Raw genomic sequence first — 17,858 nt, 5'->3', positions numbered from 1 at the left:
GAGGGTAAAAAAAAACCAAACTGAAGCACCTATCTATATCAAAATTGTAGCTTCAGTGTAAAAAGCACTGACATTTGCAGCATCCTGAAGAATGCCATGAATATCAGTTGGTACATATTTCAAGGTCCTCTTTACTACCAGAAATGGTTGTAGAATTTTCCATTTCAGACTGGAGATCACAATTCTGATGCAATATGTGCTGCACCCCAGCTTTGCTAAAAGAGTTAAAAAAAAAAAAATTTAAAAGACATACCTCTTGTTCCTCAAAAATAGGCTGATATTTCTCAAGTGACAATTTTTTAAGGATGCCAGTCAGCTCATCTGTAATAACAGAAAAAGAAAAAAGAAAACAAAAGCCATCCCATGGATAAGAAAAGACTTCAATGACCTCTATATTGTCAACTGCTGAAAAGGTATTTAAACATATATTCCTCACAAGGATATATGATAATAAAATGCAGCATTTATGCTGCATCAGAAATTAAAATATTGGCTTACTTTTTCCTCACTTCTGTATACTCTTAATTCCATCTACTCTTACCCTACTAGGATAAAATCCTTCTTTTTTTACTGCCCTTTATTTCTCATTAAAAAGATCTTACAAAAACAAACCACTAAGGACAACCCAGGTACTTCAGTTACTTAAGCATATAAAACACAGGTGCTTGGCCCCAGATGGCTGACCCAGATCATGCTGGTTAGGCAGCAGAACTCCCCAAACAGGTAGTGAACTGAAACACGTATTTCCATGTCATGATCCAGAAAGACCAAGTGTAATGTAAGCAACCTACCCTTGCTCCTTCAAAACACTGATAGAACAAGAGTATATCTGAACCTCTTCTCATTCAAGGCATTCAAGATGCCTGACATCCAGGCATCTTGAATACGGCTAAAATACACCTAAGATGAAATCTGGGCAGAATTTTAGGTTTCATAAGCTTACCTTGCAAGGTCAACAGAGCTGGATTTAAGTATGTGGGACTCTTCTCACATACTTAAAATGTGTTTAGCCAGTTAAAAAGCATAAATGCAGTTTTAAAAAACCCAATCATTACTTCTCTTCATTACACACTACCTCTCTCAACTAAGGATTCTGTTTCTTTTTATTGCTTTGTTGTCACAAGTGACTACTTCCTTTTTTTTTTTCCCCATGAAGTACCAAAGAGGTCAGTTAAACTAAGAAATCCAAAGTCAAAATGAAAAATATGAATGATTACATTATACAACCCAGCTATATTTAATCTTTCCCATATAAGCTCACTTTCATTGCAAAAACAGCACTGTTCCATTCCCAAATATACTTTGCTTTTATTTATTTAACTTGTCTTTTGATTGCACCTCCTCTTTCATAATCACTAGAAATGTGAAAAAGAATTTCACTCTTTAAGCTTCTCTGAAGACTGTCAAGTATCTTGAGATGGGCACACATTTCTGTGCAACACTCTGGAAACCTCCTTTGTTATATAGATGAGCCCATCGAAAACTGAAGTGAAAAATTCTTGGTGAGTCTTATTTTCTGCCAGGGCTTTGGGTTTTTACCTCAAGTCCAATTAATTTGGTATGCTTAGCATGATTTGTTAAGGCTAAAAGGCTAAAAGCTTTAGTACCCTGACAAGTGAGGTTAATCCATGAGAAAAGGTAAGCAGCTTTAAAAACACAGCATGAGAACCTCTCCATGCAGTTTGATGAAAAAGATCATCTACAGAAAGAAAATAAAAAGTTTCATTAGAAGCTCTTCGATACATTATTAAACTTTTTTTTTTACGTTGTTTGTTATCCTTCTCATAGTGTGCTTCAATTATTGGTTGTGATACAGGAAGAAATTTCCAGGGTCTTTGAGCCCAGAGCAACTGCAACATCTAAAATCTTTCACACAGAGACAATGCTTTCAGCTAAAAGCCTTTCATGTTTTCTTTTCCTCTTTCCCTCTTCCAGTTCCTGTATTGTGTTAAGTCTGAACAAAACTTGAAACCTCTACCTTTTACAATTCTTGAAAACATATTCTTTCTCCTTTGCTTTTATATCACGTTTTCCTTTTGTTCTACTCATACCTCTACTTCCTTACCTACACCTCTGGAGAAGTTCTCAGAGCTTTCTACTGGTTCTGCTGGATTACTCCTGTTTATCATCTCTTTTGTACTACTCTGTAGTAGAGTAGGGTAAGATTACCTTTCTCCAAGTTTTCAGAGCCTCCTTTTACTTTCACATGGTTTTGTCTTTCGTGATTGTCTACATCACTGGTTCTCAGAATAGGGACAAGCTGCTGATGGTCCACCAAGTGGTTTCCTAAAAAGAAACCATGCACACCTCTGAACCCTGCTGCCTTCTGTTCCCTCACAGTAACATTCAAAGAAAATAATTTTATTTTCATTTAAGTTTACTTGAAAGAAAAACAAAAGTTAACACTGCAGGGCTTCTGTACTTACTCTTCTGATTACTGCTGGGCCCTATGGGCATTTGTACAGCTGCAGATGAATCAAATTACAACAAGAGCCGTTGAATTAAAAGACAAGTATGATGAACCCAGAAGTACTTAGGCTTCTGACAAACTACCTCTGCTACAGAGGAAACTCACTGTATCATGGTGCTAGTGGGGCAGTCACAATGCTTGGTTGTGACAGGTGAGATTGGAACCGCTGATACCTTAAAGAATTCCCTTGTTATCCACCAGCAAGCTACCTTCCTGTTATATGTTTGTACACCAACAACTCTCGTGTTATCAAGCAATCATTATAAAATGGCACTAACTGAAATGTGAAAAGATTATGTTACAGCTAAACTATGAAGAGGACAGAAAGTGGCTCAAATATCACCTCTCTTTGGTGTTAAATGGAAGTACAATGACAACAGACAAAGCATAAATGAAAACAAAACCATTACAGACACTTTGAAAACCCCCAAAAATAATATAAAATGCCTCTTGCAGGGACCTGATGGAAGATACCTCCACCTTTCACTTTTGCAAAAAAGGTTGAACCAGATGATCTTTGAGGTTCCTTCCAACTTGGTATTCTATAATCTCCTATTTAAAAGATTCTGCATCATGGGGTTTGTTTGTGGAGGGTTTTTTCCACTTTTTTTGAGATGCCTACAGAAGAAAATGGAGTAATTGATATCCTGTTTCTCATGCAGTTATGTGACTTTTAAAAAGAAAGTGTTGTAACTTAGATTTAAAGGTACAACTTAAAAGGTTGTAATCTTATTGAAAAGTAAGGTTCAAACAAGGTTATATTTGCAATTAAAAAAATAAATACAATGCAGCTTTTAAAAATCAATTGCATGTATCTATGACTTGCTGTGAACCAAAATTGTATTTCTGCAGTGCCATGCTTCACTGTATTTATATTTTAAAAAATAATTTCAAATGTAGTGAAAGCATTTTTTACCCTCAGCAAACAGTGAAAAACAGGATTTAAGCAATAAAAGGGGGAAGGAAGGCCAGGAAAGAATAGCCTACCTGCATGCTCTATGACAACTCTGAGATAGTACTAATCTTCCTTTAAATAGAAGAGATCACAGCTTTTGGGAGATAAACAGACAGTTACTGCAGGAGTGCTAATCTCACAGTAAGAAACACCAAAATAACTTCTCTAGAAAGAAGTTCTCACCCAATACAATTATAGCTTTTAACACTTGGTGCCCTTGATTGATTAATCCTGTTTAATTAAGTGACTTACCATCTTCTGTAATAGTACCACTGCTGGAGCCATTGCTCTTGCCCTGTCTGTGAGATGAAGAGAGGGAGGACTCTGCGTTGTGAACCTTAGGAGACGGGGAGGGTGATGGGGAAGGTGTGAGAGTTGGTGATGTGCTCTTAGATGTAGATGAAGTCCCAGATGGAGGCCTCTTGTTCATCTCCAGTTTTTGCTGTAGTTAATAATATAACCATTTCAGTTAAAAAAAAATTAAAAAAGGCTTACCTCCATACAATGCTTCAGCATTATTTAAGTTGCACATAATTTCTACAGAGCATGTAGTCACAACTAGAAGCTTCTTGATTTATATTGAGAAACACTAATTTATCCCAGGTTAGAGTCTGTCCTCTCAAATTCATCAAGAAAAATATATTTATTAAGCCTGTAATTCTGGAATAAGGAAACTATTTCTTATAAAGCAATACTATATATAAGCACTACAATCATTCTTTCTGTAAAATCTGAAATCACTTTGACTCTGAAAACACAGCTTTTTAATTGAGACATTTAATAAAACAAAGTCTTAATTAAAGCTTTTCTAAGTGTATCAGATGCTATTTGAAGCAGCACTTTATGTTGGATAAACCAGAATTATGTAGCAAACACAAATTAAGTTTCAGGTGTATTAAAACCCCTTGCTCCACTGAAATGAAAGTTTCCAGTCAACACTTAAAAGTTATTACCTAAAATTACTCAAATTTCTCAAATTTATTAAACATTTTGTAAATATTTAATAAAATTTGGAAGCATGGAAAAAAGGAAAATAAATTAATTAAAATGAGGAGTAAGAATACTATTTTCCAAAACAAGTTAAGGTACATCACTTCCTAAATTCCTCACTCTACGTATTACTTCATACGTTTTGTTGTTTACATGACATGACCTACAAAATGTCTTAGGTGATTTTTTCCTGGATTCCTGAATTCAGAGTTTAACTTAAAATACCTCTGGTCAGTCAAAATGACAAGAAAAATATAATAAAAAAGTTGAGCTGGGCAACAAGGCAAGAAGAGATAACGACAGTGGCTCTTGCCTCTCTGAAATTTTTCTTCAGTGCTATGGAATAAATGAAACTTTTCTAGTTAATGGAAGAAAACTGTGTCCAGCAGGAGTAGGGAAGTTATCCTGCCCCTGTACCAGAGATTTATACTGGACATTAGGAAAAATTTCTTTACTGGGAGAATGGTGAGGCATTGGAACAGGCAGAGTCCTCATCCATGAGGTGTTCAAGAAGCATGTAGATGTGGCACTTCAGGATACAGTTTAGTGGTCATAGTACCTGGGTTATGGTTGGACTTGCAATCTTAAATGTCTTCTTCAACCTTAATGATTCTATAACTCTACAAAATGCAGATTAAAAGGATAAACTGATTTGAGTGGTAATATTCATTATTCTATCCTTCACCAGAAATACTACCACCTTAGCCCTGAATTGAATTGACTAAAGTAATGGTGCATTATACTTACTTGAGAGGTCTCTGAAGAGAACTGGGACCTAGTTAAATTTTTTTTGTCCCAAATTTCCTTGTGTTCTGTTATTTGCCCTCGGTATTTTAGAATGGTCTCTCTCTAGCACATTGTCTACATTTATTTAAATTACATCACCCTGTAAGTTTTTACTTTTCCTTTCTCTAAGGCTTGCACAATCCCATCCCTCATGGACAATTTTTGCAAAACTGATCAGTGTAATATCAGTTGATTTTTAGATCAGCTATTTCCAAGTTTAGACAGCATCATCCTAATGAGAGAGCACAAGCATTTCCACAAGGGATATGGATGCTAAATTTTCAGTATTGAGGTTGATGATGACAAAATCCAAGTAGGCTGTTTAAGCTTTGCAGGCAATGTGGATCCATATGGGACTGTGTACTCCCAAAAGACACCAATGTCCAAAAGATCACCTCAGATGTGACAAATTAACATCTATAGTGAAATCCAAACTGACTACAGGTTATTGGTGGATAGAAATCGTTTAATCTACCTAGACATCAAAGAGCTGCTGCCTTTCCAACATCCTGGCATCATTCTTATTTAAAAATCTTTTCAACAGTATGATGAACAGAAGATGATCTGTAGGGCACTGCACCTCGCTTTTCTTTTATCCACTAATATCTTCCCCTGTGAGTGGGGAAAGTTAATTAAACTTCTTAGTGGCAGCATTTTTGTAACAACAGGCCCCAAGACCTTCAGGCCAAAGCTCACAGGCACAGGTATTATATCTTAATAGGCTAATTAATGCAACTGTGGAAATGTAAGATTTTTGGGGGCACACGAACAGCTCTGATGGAATTACTTCCAAGAAAAAAACAAGCTGAGAGGAACTGCAGAGAGTTTAATTGGTCAGACCACCTCCAAAAGAAAAAGCATTTTGTAGTTGTTCAATAGAGGAGATGTTAATGAAGAAAGAGGGTAATAAAGTGGTTTTGTCTACATGAAAGAAAGAGATAGATCATTTATAACCCAGGGAGCAGTTACATGGGATAGAAAGGAAGGAAAGATTATTATGTGCCAAAGAATCAGTACGAGCCCAGAGGTTTTCAAGGTCCAACAGGATTACAAATTTTAGCTCCCAATCTCATTTTTGAAAGGCAACAAGTAGTCCCTTCAGAATTAGGACTGACAGACCAGAGACAAAGTGACTGTTCGTGGAAACTCTTTTGGCATTGGTAGGTGCACACTTTTATTTTTCTAATTTTTGTCCAGAGATGTCAATTAAATCACTGAACAATGCTCTAACTTCATCTATCATAGATATTTCCCAATAAATTAACATATTTCTCTACTGCTGCCATGTAAGATTGCAGAATGAGATAGTAGATGTAATAATTTTATACTCTGGCCATTTTTTGTTTCTTTGGGCAAGACTTCAAGAAGTATCCCATGAAAAGACGACAAGAGAACAAAACAAAGCAAAACAAGCTGTTTAGAGATTACACAAGCAGAAAGTCCAGAAATTTTGCTCTTGGTCACGTCTTTCAACATTTTCAGAATACCAGACATCAGAACTAAAACTACAAATTCTGTGTTTTCTTCTTGCTCTCTGAAATGTAATGTTTCCCTGTGGGAATAAACCCATACGTTTCACAATAGTGAGTCTTCTCTTAGGATGCTGCTTTCTAACCTGTCTCCATAGATTCTGAGAATTTACAATCTTAATCCTTAAAAAGGAGTTCTTAACTTTGAACTACATGCACAGAAATGGGCAGGTCATGAGGATAAAGCTATACCAGGAAACTGATAGGTAAGTCAGTACAGGTAATATAGCTTGGACTCACAAGCAAAACCTGACTTTGGTGATAACAACTTAATATTCATACTGTTTAAAAAGAACACCTTGTGGAGCAGACTAGATACATGCACACTGTTGTGGTCAGCAGAACCTAATAGGAATTGTCTCAGGTGGTGCACTCAGGTTGTGCCTTTGGAGGAAAACCAGTTATACTACTGCAAAGTCCAAGAAGAACTAACTTAAAACACTGGACTCAATCAGGGCCATAGAAAGAAGTATGAGAAACGAAAATAACAATTCAGATATACCCTAAGATCAAGCACTGTATTTGCTGGTTTTAAAATAGCAGGAAATTGATAATAAAGCAAAATTCTATTTTATTATTAGGCCTGATCTTTTCTAGACTTGTAAAGGTTTGTAGACCTTTTTGGCTGTGCAGTGTCATGCAGTTAGATTCATCAACCATCCATGACTGATATGTGAACTACTAAAATCAGCCAATTTAGAAGTACAAAAAATACATTTCTCTGTACCTTTACAACATGTCCATTGCCAACAATTTGAGCACTCTGCAAGTCAGACAGAGTGGATGAAGGAGTTGCCTGAACTGGACTATGCTGTTGGCTGGGTTTCTGCTCAGGTAAGCCTGCTGCTTTTCTTCTTTGGGCTGCAATCTGAGACAAAACATTATCCGCACTGCCACCTAAGAAAAAAATGAAAAGAGAGTCAAGGAAACCATTGCATCATAGTATTTAATTATCAATTCACCTCTCTCCACTCTTTTAAAAACTGACTGGATGAAGCAAGAGACTTTCAGACTCTTGGATACAGATTTTATAAGCTGCTTCACCATATTGTTATTACAACTGCCAGATACAACACTTATTTTTAATTGAAAACCAATTTTTATTTTAAACAAAAAGTAAGCAACATAGGTGTGGGTAAAGGGTGCATAATGCCCAGAATTATGCCCCAAATATTGCCAAAACATGTCCCTACATGTTTTGCTCAAACCCCCCTTCCTCTTCACTTCGGGAGTGGGTACTCAGCCTAGAGCTAAGAAAACAAAGGGCCAGGTGTCAACAAGCTGGGGTAAACAACCCATCCTGTCTTGTTTGGATAAACAAGAGCACACACCCACCTTATGGGATGCTTGTGCTGTACTTGTGTTTCTTCCAAGCATATTCTGCCTATATGCTCTGCCACAGGCTAAGGACGTACATACCTACTTTGACTATTGGCTAAATCCAAGCCTTGAGCAAACTATAAATATTACCCAAATTGTAAACAGTTTTGCTCTTTTGTTCTTCACGCTCTCTTGCTCCTTTGCTCTGCTTCTGCTCTCACTCCTTGCACGTGTTCTGCCTCTGTCTATAGTCTGGAGAGAAGCCTTTCTACCTGGGAAGTGCCATCGTGCCTCAGTTTACCCAGAACCCAGCAAAGAGTCCTCTGTATAAGATGTACCAAAACTACAGCCAGCTTAGCGTCATATTTGCAGTCCTGTCGGTAGCAGAAGCTGCCTAACCATGCCCTGGAGGAACAGAGCCCCATTGGCCACATCCAGGGAAAACCAAGACCTCACCTGAGTTGCAAGAGAATCTATGCCCCTGCCAGCTGGGGAGAATTTGCCCAAATCCCTTTTGGCAGTTCTAAGCGTGTGTGCTGCAAGCATGGAGCTGCAGACCTCCAAGCCAAAGCCAGAACCGTGCCCAGCTGTTCCTGTGCCAGCCACTAAGTCGCAGGAGAAGGAGCTGCCTGCTGCTCCACAGCCCTGTAAGCCAAGTGCCCAGGCAACTCAGCTGCCACAGCCCCGAGAAGAAATGGGAAAAGCAGCTGCTGAGTGGAATTGGTGATGTTCACTCATTTTTGAGCTGAGCCAGGGGAGCTGCTCCCCCACAGCATCCTGCAAATTCCACAGCGCTGCCAGCACCAGGGAATAGCCTGAGAGCCTGTTCCAGGTGAACCAGACTCCAGCACACCCCAGCGAAGCCCATGCAGCAGCAGCAGGAGAAAGCTGCCTCCCCCAGCCTCAGCAGCAACCAGCTTAGCAAACAGCTTGGCAACCACATCAGCAAAAGAAACTGTATCTTTTCAGTGTTCACATGTCTAACACCAGTTTTGGTTCTGTTTAAAATCTCCATGCTCTAGTGCATGTGGTATTGTAACCTGTGGATTGTAAAGCAGCAGCCCAGTAGCTCCTGGAGTCATAATTCATGAGTAAAAAAATTGGTTTAAGTCTCTTTGAAAGGTTCCTTTAGTTGCATGTGCCCTGACACCTAGCCTCACCACTGCATTCAGCTGCCAGGTGCCTCCTGAGTCACTCCCTAGTGGACAAGCGGCAGATTCCACCCTAGTTCTCTTATTGAATAACTGGTTTGTATTTTTCTAATTTGGTTCAAAATTGTTAAGCTGTACTAGTTTACGGTGACTATGTCCACAACTGTACACTAGACTCTGCATACATACTGTAAATAAGTTATTAATATTTTTTATATTGAGAAATAATTGTTATTAATATTTCCTATGTCATAATTCATTATTAATAACTATGACAATGGGTTAAGACAAAGCTCTACAAAATGTATGTTAAAATGAACAAGTATCCATTTGACTCATCATGGGTGGACTCGATAAACTCAACATGCCTTTTCTGACAGAAGGGCTAAATTATGAGACTTCTATAACAGACATGAGGCTTTTGTTCCCTTACGTAGGTCTCCAAAGTCCAATCCTGTTCAGGCAAAGTTTATAGCAGTTTTGTTTATACAGCTGTAGGAGCCATCATCACAAATGTGAACTTTTTAGCTGAATCAGAAAAAAAAATACTTTCTTATTAAAAATAAAGGCAGCATGGGACCTGATCTGTTATGCAGTTCTCCTCCATGTCTGTTAATCCCCGCAATGTTATTGGATCCACCAGAAGAATGGGGAGAATGGTTGAAGTTGTTGGAATTTGAAGGAGATGCAGGTCTTCTTGCAAATGTTGGTAATTTGACTGGTCGATTACCTTTGCTAATAGATGTCTGGAAAACAAGAACAGTAATTTTCATCTTTCTTATTAGAGTGAAACAAAGATCAAACTTTGACTGCTACTTCATTTCTTGCAAGTTCCGAAACTTCCACTGAAGAACAAATGGGGCATCTGAAATAATCTTATTTTAGATATACAAATATACTGAATATATATTTATATAAACACATGCTGCACTTGAAATACAATATACACAATATTATGAGCAGAGGGATAATTATCACTTGAAATGTCTTTCCTGCAGAATCCCACACTTCTCTCCCATATTACAAAACAGGTATCACCTACTTCCTATCCACCATATCCTTGTTTCTTCCTCAGCTACAACAAGTGATGCAACTCTCTCCTCCAGTTGCATTTTCATGTCGTCTTCAACACCTGCATCATTTTACAGGCTATTGTTAACTGAGACACTAATGATCTAGATAGCCAAATCCAAAACCACATTCATGTCCTTCTTCAATTCTTCTATTTTTACACCACTGGCCACTGCCAAACATCTGACATGTGGCTCTTGCAGCTCAGCTTTATCATGTTTCTAATTGTTTCCCAAATCACTTCTTCCAACTCTGACTTTCTAAGCTTTTCTCCTTCTTCCTATTCCTTTAGCAAAACTCTTCTTTCCTCACAGAAAGATCAATGGCAATAGTTCCCCTGCTCTTTACTTTATACATGGTTGCAAATTATCCTCTTATGTTATTACAATCATCTTTCTTAGGATAATGAACATTTACCTTCCTGTGATCTATCTCTTCCCTTCTAATACTCCACATTATTCCATCTAAATCACCTCAACTAATATTAAGTTAACTTTCACCTAAAAAAGTAAGACAGAAAGAAGCTCCTCCTGAAATGTCTTCGTTATCCCATTTCTAGAACTGACATGAAATACAGTTCTGGAGTAGTAAAATACATCTCTACACTTGGCTATTCGAGTCTAAAGTCAGGGGAGTAAACATTTCTTTTTGTCCTACTAACTACAAAGCTAAAGGTTGTGAAAGTTGTTCGTTTCCTGTCTCAAGATAAACAAACTCTTCTCTTTTTGTTTTGTGTTTTTACTAAAACCATCTCAGAATCAGGTAAGCTTCTTCTATAAAAACTAGAATTTATTCAGACTTTTCCCCTTTTTACAGTATTTCCACAAGGCTGCATGCCTTGAACACTAACTGTTACAACTTTATTACTAACCTTTCAGAATATTATCTGCATACTTCTGCCTCTGATATTTCTTCCCTCCCCTTCAGCTCCTGAAAACTGAAAAACTTCTCATTCTTTTCCTCTGCCTCTAGTCTTCTTCCAAATCACAGCCACACTCCAATGACTGTACCTACTTTGGAAATTAACATACAAAAGCGGAACCAGCAGCCACTTTAGTAGTTTGCAGCAAATTCATTAAGGCTTTGCTCTGGGTAACAGAGAACAGGTCATTTCATTTCACACAAAACTTTTGTTCTGTTTATGTTTTTTCCACAGAGAGGTGTATCCCTCCTAACCAGCAGAGTTTAAAAGAACAAGCCATTACTGAGACACTGCATTTAAAGTAATTTCTAATTGGAAGCACAGTGTGGCTCTCCAGTAAGCACAGCCTAAACATAACAGTAATTTTGTACACATTTTGTTTGCTTACTATATCAGAGTTCCCACTGCTGTTAAAATCATGCTTGATTGCCCTCTGTGGCCAGGCTGTTCTCATCTGTTCGGCTTTGCCTTCTTTGCTGAGTCGCGGTCGGTCAGAATTCCAAAGCTCAAAACTCGAGGGCGGCAAGAAAGGTGGGATCACTGCTTTCAGCTTATCACTGGGGAGCCTGGTGAATGGAGCACTGCTTCTCAGCTAAGAGAGGGAAACAACAAAAGGGGAAAAGAAAAGAGCAGCCTCTTAAGAAAGACTGCTGGGAGCTGATATAGCTTCAAAATTGCAAGTTAAATAAAAAGACAGAGACAAATGCATTTTTAAACAAAATAAGATGGAAACAAGCCACAGAAATAGTACTTGTGAAGATGCATGACACATAGTAATAGATAAGCCAGTGGATGTTCTGGCACCCATCAGTATGCCCATTCATTTAATACAGTTCATTAAGTGGTAGAAATTGCCTCTTCCTTTATTGGGATGAATCTTGCTTCACATTTAATTTAACAGAAGTGTGAATAATTAATTTCCAAATAAATGAGGTAGTCCTTTCTGTATTCCCAGACAGGACACATGAAAACAGTGAACAACTGCCCTTTCCTGCTGCATGTGTTCTCCAGAAAAAGGAAAAAAAACCACCAACCCAACAAATTGGGCTCTCTGGAGCTTTGTCAGCCAGCCACATAGTAAGTCACTGAATCTTCTTAAAAAAGAACATAAAGGATAACCAGCAAAATTTAATGCCAGAGAGCAAGCTGTAGAGGAATTTAAAGCTACAGCATAACAAAAGAACTAAAGTAACACAAACAAATATTCCAAATTAAGTATTTCACGGTTGCCTCTATTAATAACTTCTCACTTTCACATTGTATCATGTTCCATTCATGTCTTCCTCACAGCATACTGCTTGTCAGCAACTCATTCTGGCTGTTTCATCTATTTTACTAATTCACTGCTGAGGTACATACACATACAGAGGCATGAGTAACTCCTGAAAGAAATTCAATACTTGTGAACAGCTTCCATACCATACTACTTGTAACACTCCCTACTTTAAGAACTACTGATGTACTGCAGCCTGTCAGTTCCTGTCTAGTGACCATAGACAAATGACAGCTCTCTTTCTAACACTGACTTGGACAGCAAGTGAAAAAGAAAATTATGTGGGCTGCATGACCTTCTGAATTGGGCTGAACCCACCAAGAGCACTGCAACATACCATGGTTGTCAATAATTCATCATCCTTTCCTCCTTTTGCAGTGTTCACACCTAAAAAATACATTAAAAATACATAAATGGTGTTGGATTGCTTACACACTCCTACTTTTGTTCTCAAAGATAGCTTATTAATTTCAAACAGTCAACAGCTTTACCCTCAGTAAGCACACAGAACCTAGCCTTCCAGTGACACTGCCATGTACCTAAATTTAAGTTAAGCCAATAATCTTTTTTCACATCACAAACTGTGGAGGTCCTACATGGAGAAGTCTACATTTTCAGTAGATGTACTCTACAATTTCGTATTTCCCAACCTCTCTTTCTTCTCAGAATTGTTTATTTGTTTAAATAAATTTGTTTTCAATGTTCAAATTAATTGAAGATACTAACAACTTCTGAGTGACCTACCTCTACTGTCCACTTTAATGGTGTTTGCTACAGAACAGTAACATCATTTATATTACCATTCTCCTGCTTAAATGATGCTTCACTCAGGTTCAGTATGATCACCAGTCATGAATAGAAAGATTTCTCTCTATACCACAAATACACTAGGGATCTTTTCAATTATATTAGGCTAACCATAACCTAAATCAGTAAATTAAAAATAGCATTATCTTGACAATCCCATGAGAGCTCATTTCCCATAAGACAATTCTGGCTTTACCACTAGCTTTGTTATTTGTAATCCAAGATGTAGCAGCATCAAGATTCCCAGAGGTGTCCGTATCACTCTGTGAAACTGCTTTTATGGTGGAATTTAGTGATGGTTCAGACTCATCAGGAAAAGGCACAAACTGACTGGAAGGAAATCCATGGCGCAATGTCTGAGTCAGCTTCAGCTTACGGAATCGATTGGACATCCTGCTCCACCAGGACTAGATTGATAAGAAGACACAATAATTTAGTTCCAACTAAAAGAAAAAAAAAAGAGGAGAAGAAATGTACAATTAAGTAATCCTTACAGCACTGATAAGGAGTTTTTGTGATACACTACAAAAGCAATGTTGAAGTGGTTTGCACTTATGACTAGAATCCTTGACCATAATTTGTAGGTATAAGATCAACCTCTTTCCTTATTTTTCATCTGGTAAATGCCTTACCAGTATTTTTCTGCACTACCTGAAAGGGTAGGTAAAAGTACTAGGGCAATTTAGATGGGAAGTTTTTACAGCTACATGGCAAATATTTAATCTTCCCAGTAACTTCCACTTTCACCATCCATTCTTAGACTCTCTGGTATCAATGAGCATATGTATTTTCTGTTTTTTAGAGGAGTGCATAGAAGTTTATCCAATTTGCATGAAAGCTTTTCCTTAAAATTTTCAAAATCAGTGGCAAACAAGAAGAGGAGTTCTGATAGTATTCCTGTAAAACTAAAGAATAACCATCCGTGCAGTGTTGCTACACAGATAACTTAAACCCTGCCAGACTGGAAAGACTATAAGCTGAAACAGAGCAAGGTAAGGAACCACACATCTCTGGACTACTACTCCTACAATCACCATTGGTACAGGTATCACATATGTGGAAAATGTTACACAGAAAGACCATCTTTGCTCAAAATAAAATTTATCCAAGTAGTTGCAGTCTTACACATTTTCACAGGCAGACATAGCAAAGTGCTTCAAGTACTTAGCAGGACATTTCTCTAAGCTACACAAGACCTATAGGCTGTATTAAGAAGACCTGTGCAATCTGTATTGAAGATTATGTGGCTTCCCTTTCAGGAACACTTACAAAAAATAATAAAGTCATGTAAAAGTGATGATACTTCATCAAGGCAGCTTTGTGATATCAATCCAGGTTAATACATTCTCCTACTTTACTTTTTATTCCTAGCCATTCCTTCTCACAGTACCTATTCCCCTCTGTCCTTGGCATTTAACATTTTTCAACTGCTTACTGATATATGTCTTCACAGCTGTCATACAGTAAAAGTAATATAAACTGCAAACTCATTACCTGTAAAGCAATCCTTCTGACACATGACCATTAAAAAGATTCTAAATCTGCACAGAACATTAGTAATGGATAGACTTCTCACACTTCCGTATCTCTTTGGAGCCATAACTAATAAAGATTTACATTACTTTTAGCAATAAAGACCGGATTGAAAAAGGCAAGAGAGACAAATAGTTCCAAGAAAGCAATAAAACCCACACAGTTCAGTATTTATTCATTTTTCAAAAGGAACTGAAAGGGAAAAAAAAATAATCCATCCAGTTTTAATACAGTACAATGATCTTACAAAACAGACTGCTTACACAACGTGGTTTGGTTTTGTTCACTGAAGCTAGCTTGCCTCTGTAACAAAGATTACTTCTAAGTTCCTTTCATCTTTGTTACTCTTCCCACTGTGCTTCTGCTTTGTTAGCACTAGATCATATCACAAGCTAATCTGAAATGGACTAAGTACAGCTACTATGGTACCATACAAAAAACTATTGCTCTCTGTTCATAAAGGAACGATAGTGGAGAGATTCGTCTCATCTTCTGATGTTCAGAGTATGGTGGTCTGAGCTCTGGAGTTTCCAGTCTGCTCTTGCAGAAGGTTGTGGCCTCTCCATATACCCTCACATATCATACATGAAGTTGGAATAAAGGGCTTTAAACTAGACTGAAGCAGGCAAGTAACAAAAATGTATTTGTGGTTAAAAATAGCCTGTCAAAAGGCTGAAATCTAGTAGCAGTGGGAAAAGGCAATAGTATCAAATAACAGAAAATGCTGCTGCCATTTGAGAAGTATTTTAGACATTTGTAACAATATTAGGCATGAAAGAGGAAGAGGAAGAACAAGAAATGTCTGCCCTCAGACAACTTTAATCTAAAAAAAGAAACTAAATGTGATAATTCACTCTGATCTAACACTGACATTGAGAATAACTTGCTGAAGAAGCACAAGCAAGAAAAAAAGAGAGGAAATCATTTTTTTCCATATGGAAAAGGCACAACTTTATTTCCAAGTCCACAAAAGGGCAGGAAACAAAGCAGTTAACAGTTCCTGTTTGGAAGGGGTAATCACAGTTATCCACTACATGAAAGGATGAAATCACAGTTATCTACTACATAACCAGCAGGTAAAGGAACAAGGGCCTATATTATGCATAAACTGCAAATAAAAGAAACACAACCAAATAAAAAGTTCTACTAGTTAATGACAAAATTGATAAAACTGGAAACACTGAAAAGTGTTTATTTGTTGGTTTTTTTTTTAAACCTCAGAACCAGCCCACAGATATTTTACTATGAATATCATTGATAGGAGGAAAGTAGGAAAACACATGCATTTGCTTAACAGAGTAAGAATATTTTACACAAATGAAAACCAGACAAAACTGACTAAAATTACCCTGGAGTAATTACAGATAACACGACCTCTGAACAAATTAAGGTTAAGAAAATGAAAGAAGTTACAAAAATCAGGCAAAAGGCAAATATATACTTGCTCTTACCCCAAGAGGATAATCTGAAAATTTACCAACTGAAACGCTTAACTTGAAAGTCTGTTAGTGAAAAAACGGCACGTCATCACAGCTTGTAAGAGATGGCTGGTATGGGTTTGGTGGGAATAAATCCCACAAAAATCAGTATCTCTGTCTGACAGAATAACTATCCAAGCGTGCAGGAAGGAGGAAAAAGTCTAACAGCTTGACTTTAATAAAGCTTTTATTGCCATTCCATGTAACAATAATCAAATGACTGAGGAAAATATGCTTCGAGTAAAATTAATATACAGGAAGTATCATTGCCAAAAAGCATATTGAGAAACAGATTACCAACAATCTGATCTCAAATTGGGAAAGAAGACATACTCTGTGGAGTGAGACAGAAATTTGGAAATGCTTATTAGCAACAGCACCAATGAAATATGTTATATTTTGTACAGTTGGTGGAAGACATCTGTCCAGATAGTTCTGTGAGCACCTTAGAAGATACTCTGAACACTGAAAAATTGTCATTATTCAGTAGGAGTCAAGCTAGCATGGAATAAGAAGAAATCCAGTGTACAGCAAAAGGAATTAAGTAGCAAAGCAGCTATACTAAAGAAAAAAGAAAATCCGAGGCATAACATACCACATACTAAGTATAGATGCACAGTGTCTTACTGCAGCAAAAAAAGGTGAATTTCACTGATAACAGCATGAAACACACAACTGTGCAAATAGGTTTGGGATGCAATTCTGAGACTCCTGGACTCATTTTGGATCTCTAACCTTAGCAGACAGACAAGTCAGAAACAGTACAAAGGCTAGGAAACATAACCTGCACAACAAGAAAATTCAAATGTATTATTTTTGTTTAGAAAAGAAAATAAACTGAAGAGAATATGATAGTTCCTTAAGTATTCATCTAGTTCTTACGAAAATTAAGGTGGCCACTGAACAAGAATCAATCAAGTTAATATGCAGTGAAGAGAGATATAGATCAGAGGGAAAAAAATTGACCACAAGAAGCAACAGGCAACGGAACAGGGGGCTGACAGAGATGATGGGACCATGGGATCATCCTCACCGCAGTGAAGAAAGACCAGAAACTCACAAACTTCCTTCAAGGATGTTTTTGGTATGTTCATGCTGTCTCTTTACATAAAAGCAAGTGAGCCTCTCAAATTCCCTCCCATTTTTTATACTTCCATGATTGTGTAGACCCCACATTCTGCCATTTGCAATGGTCTAGATAGAAAATGCATGTATTGACTGAGACACTATCTTTGGTTTACAGTCCTGGCTCAGCACAAAGCTGTTGTCCATATGGAAGCACTGCTCCTACAAAACCCAGGAGACGTCCCTCACTTCTGCACGCTCTTCCCATGCTGGTACAGAGAGACTGGAGTTTGATGATCCTCCACATATGAAAAAATCCCTCAGGATCACCAAGTCCAACCAATAACCCTACTCTGCAAGGTTCAACTCTAAACAATAACCCCAAGCACCACATCCAAACAACCTATAACCACATGCAGGGTTGGTGACTTAACCACCTCTCTGGGCAGCACATTCCAATGGCTGACCACTCTTTCCATGAAAAAATTTTTACTAATGAAGTCTATCC

At 37.6% G+C, this 17,858-nt stretch overlaps 1 protein-coding gene across 1 annotated transcript in view; it reads right to left on the bottom strand.

Annotated features, from left to right (window-relative positions):
* Positions 1-17,858, bottom strand: part of ANKS6 (ankyrin repeat and sterile alpha motif domain containing 6) — a 40,788-nt gene that overhangs the window by 9,471 nt on the left and 13,459 nt on the right. The window contains exons 7-14 of the mRNA XM_054381838.1: positions 13,471-13,681; positions 12,805-12,854; positions 11,583-11,786; positions 9,782-9,947; positions 7,458-7,627; positions 3,678-3,867; positions 2,170-2,286; positions 254-321 (exon numbers count right to left, since the gene is read on the bottom strand). Coding sequence (XP_054237813.1) covers positions 254-321; positions 2,170-2,286; positions 3,678-3,867; positions 7,458-7,627; positions 9,782-9,947; positions 11,583-11,786; positions 12,805-12,854; positions 13,471-13,681 — 1,176 coding nt within the window. The remainder of the gene's footprint in view (positions 1-253; positions 322-2,169; positions 2,287-3,677; positions 3,868-7,457; positions 7,628-9,781; positions 9,948-11,582; positions 11,787-12,804; positions 12,855-13,470; positions 13,682-17,858) is intronic.

This window comes from Indicator indicator, chromosome 6, assembly GCF_027791375.1.
Source record: "Indicator indicator isolate 239-I01 chromosome 6, UM_Iind_1.1, whole genome shotgun sequence".
In the NCBI taxonomy this organism is placed as follows: domain Eukaryota; kingdom Metazoa; phylum Chordata; class Aves; order Piciformes; family Indicatoridae; genus Indicator; species Indicator indicator.
The sequence above is the reverse complement of the archived record's forward strand: the minus strand, read 5'-3'. Positions and strand labels throughout refer to the sequence as shown.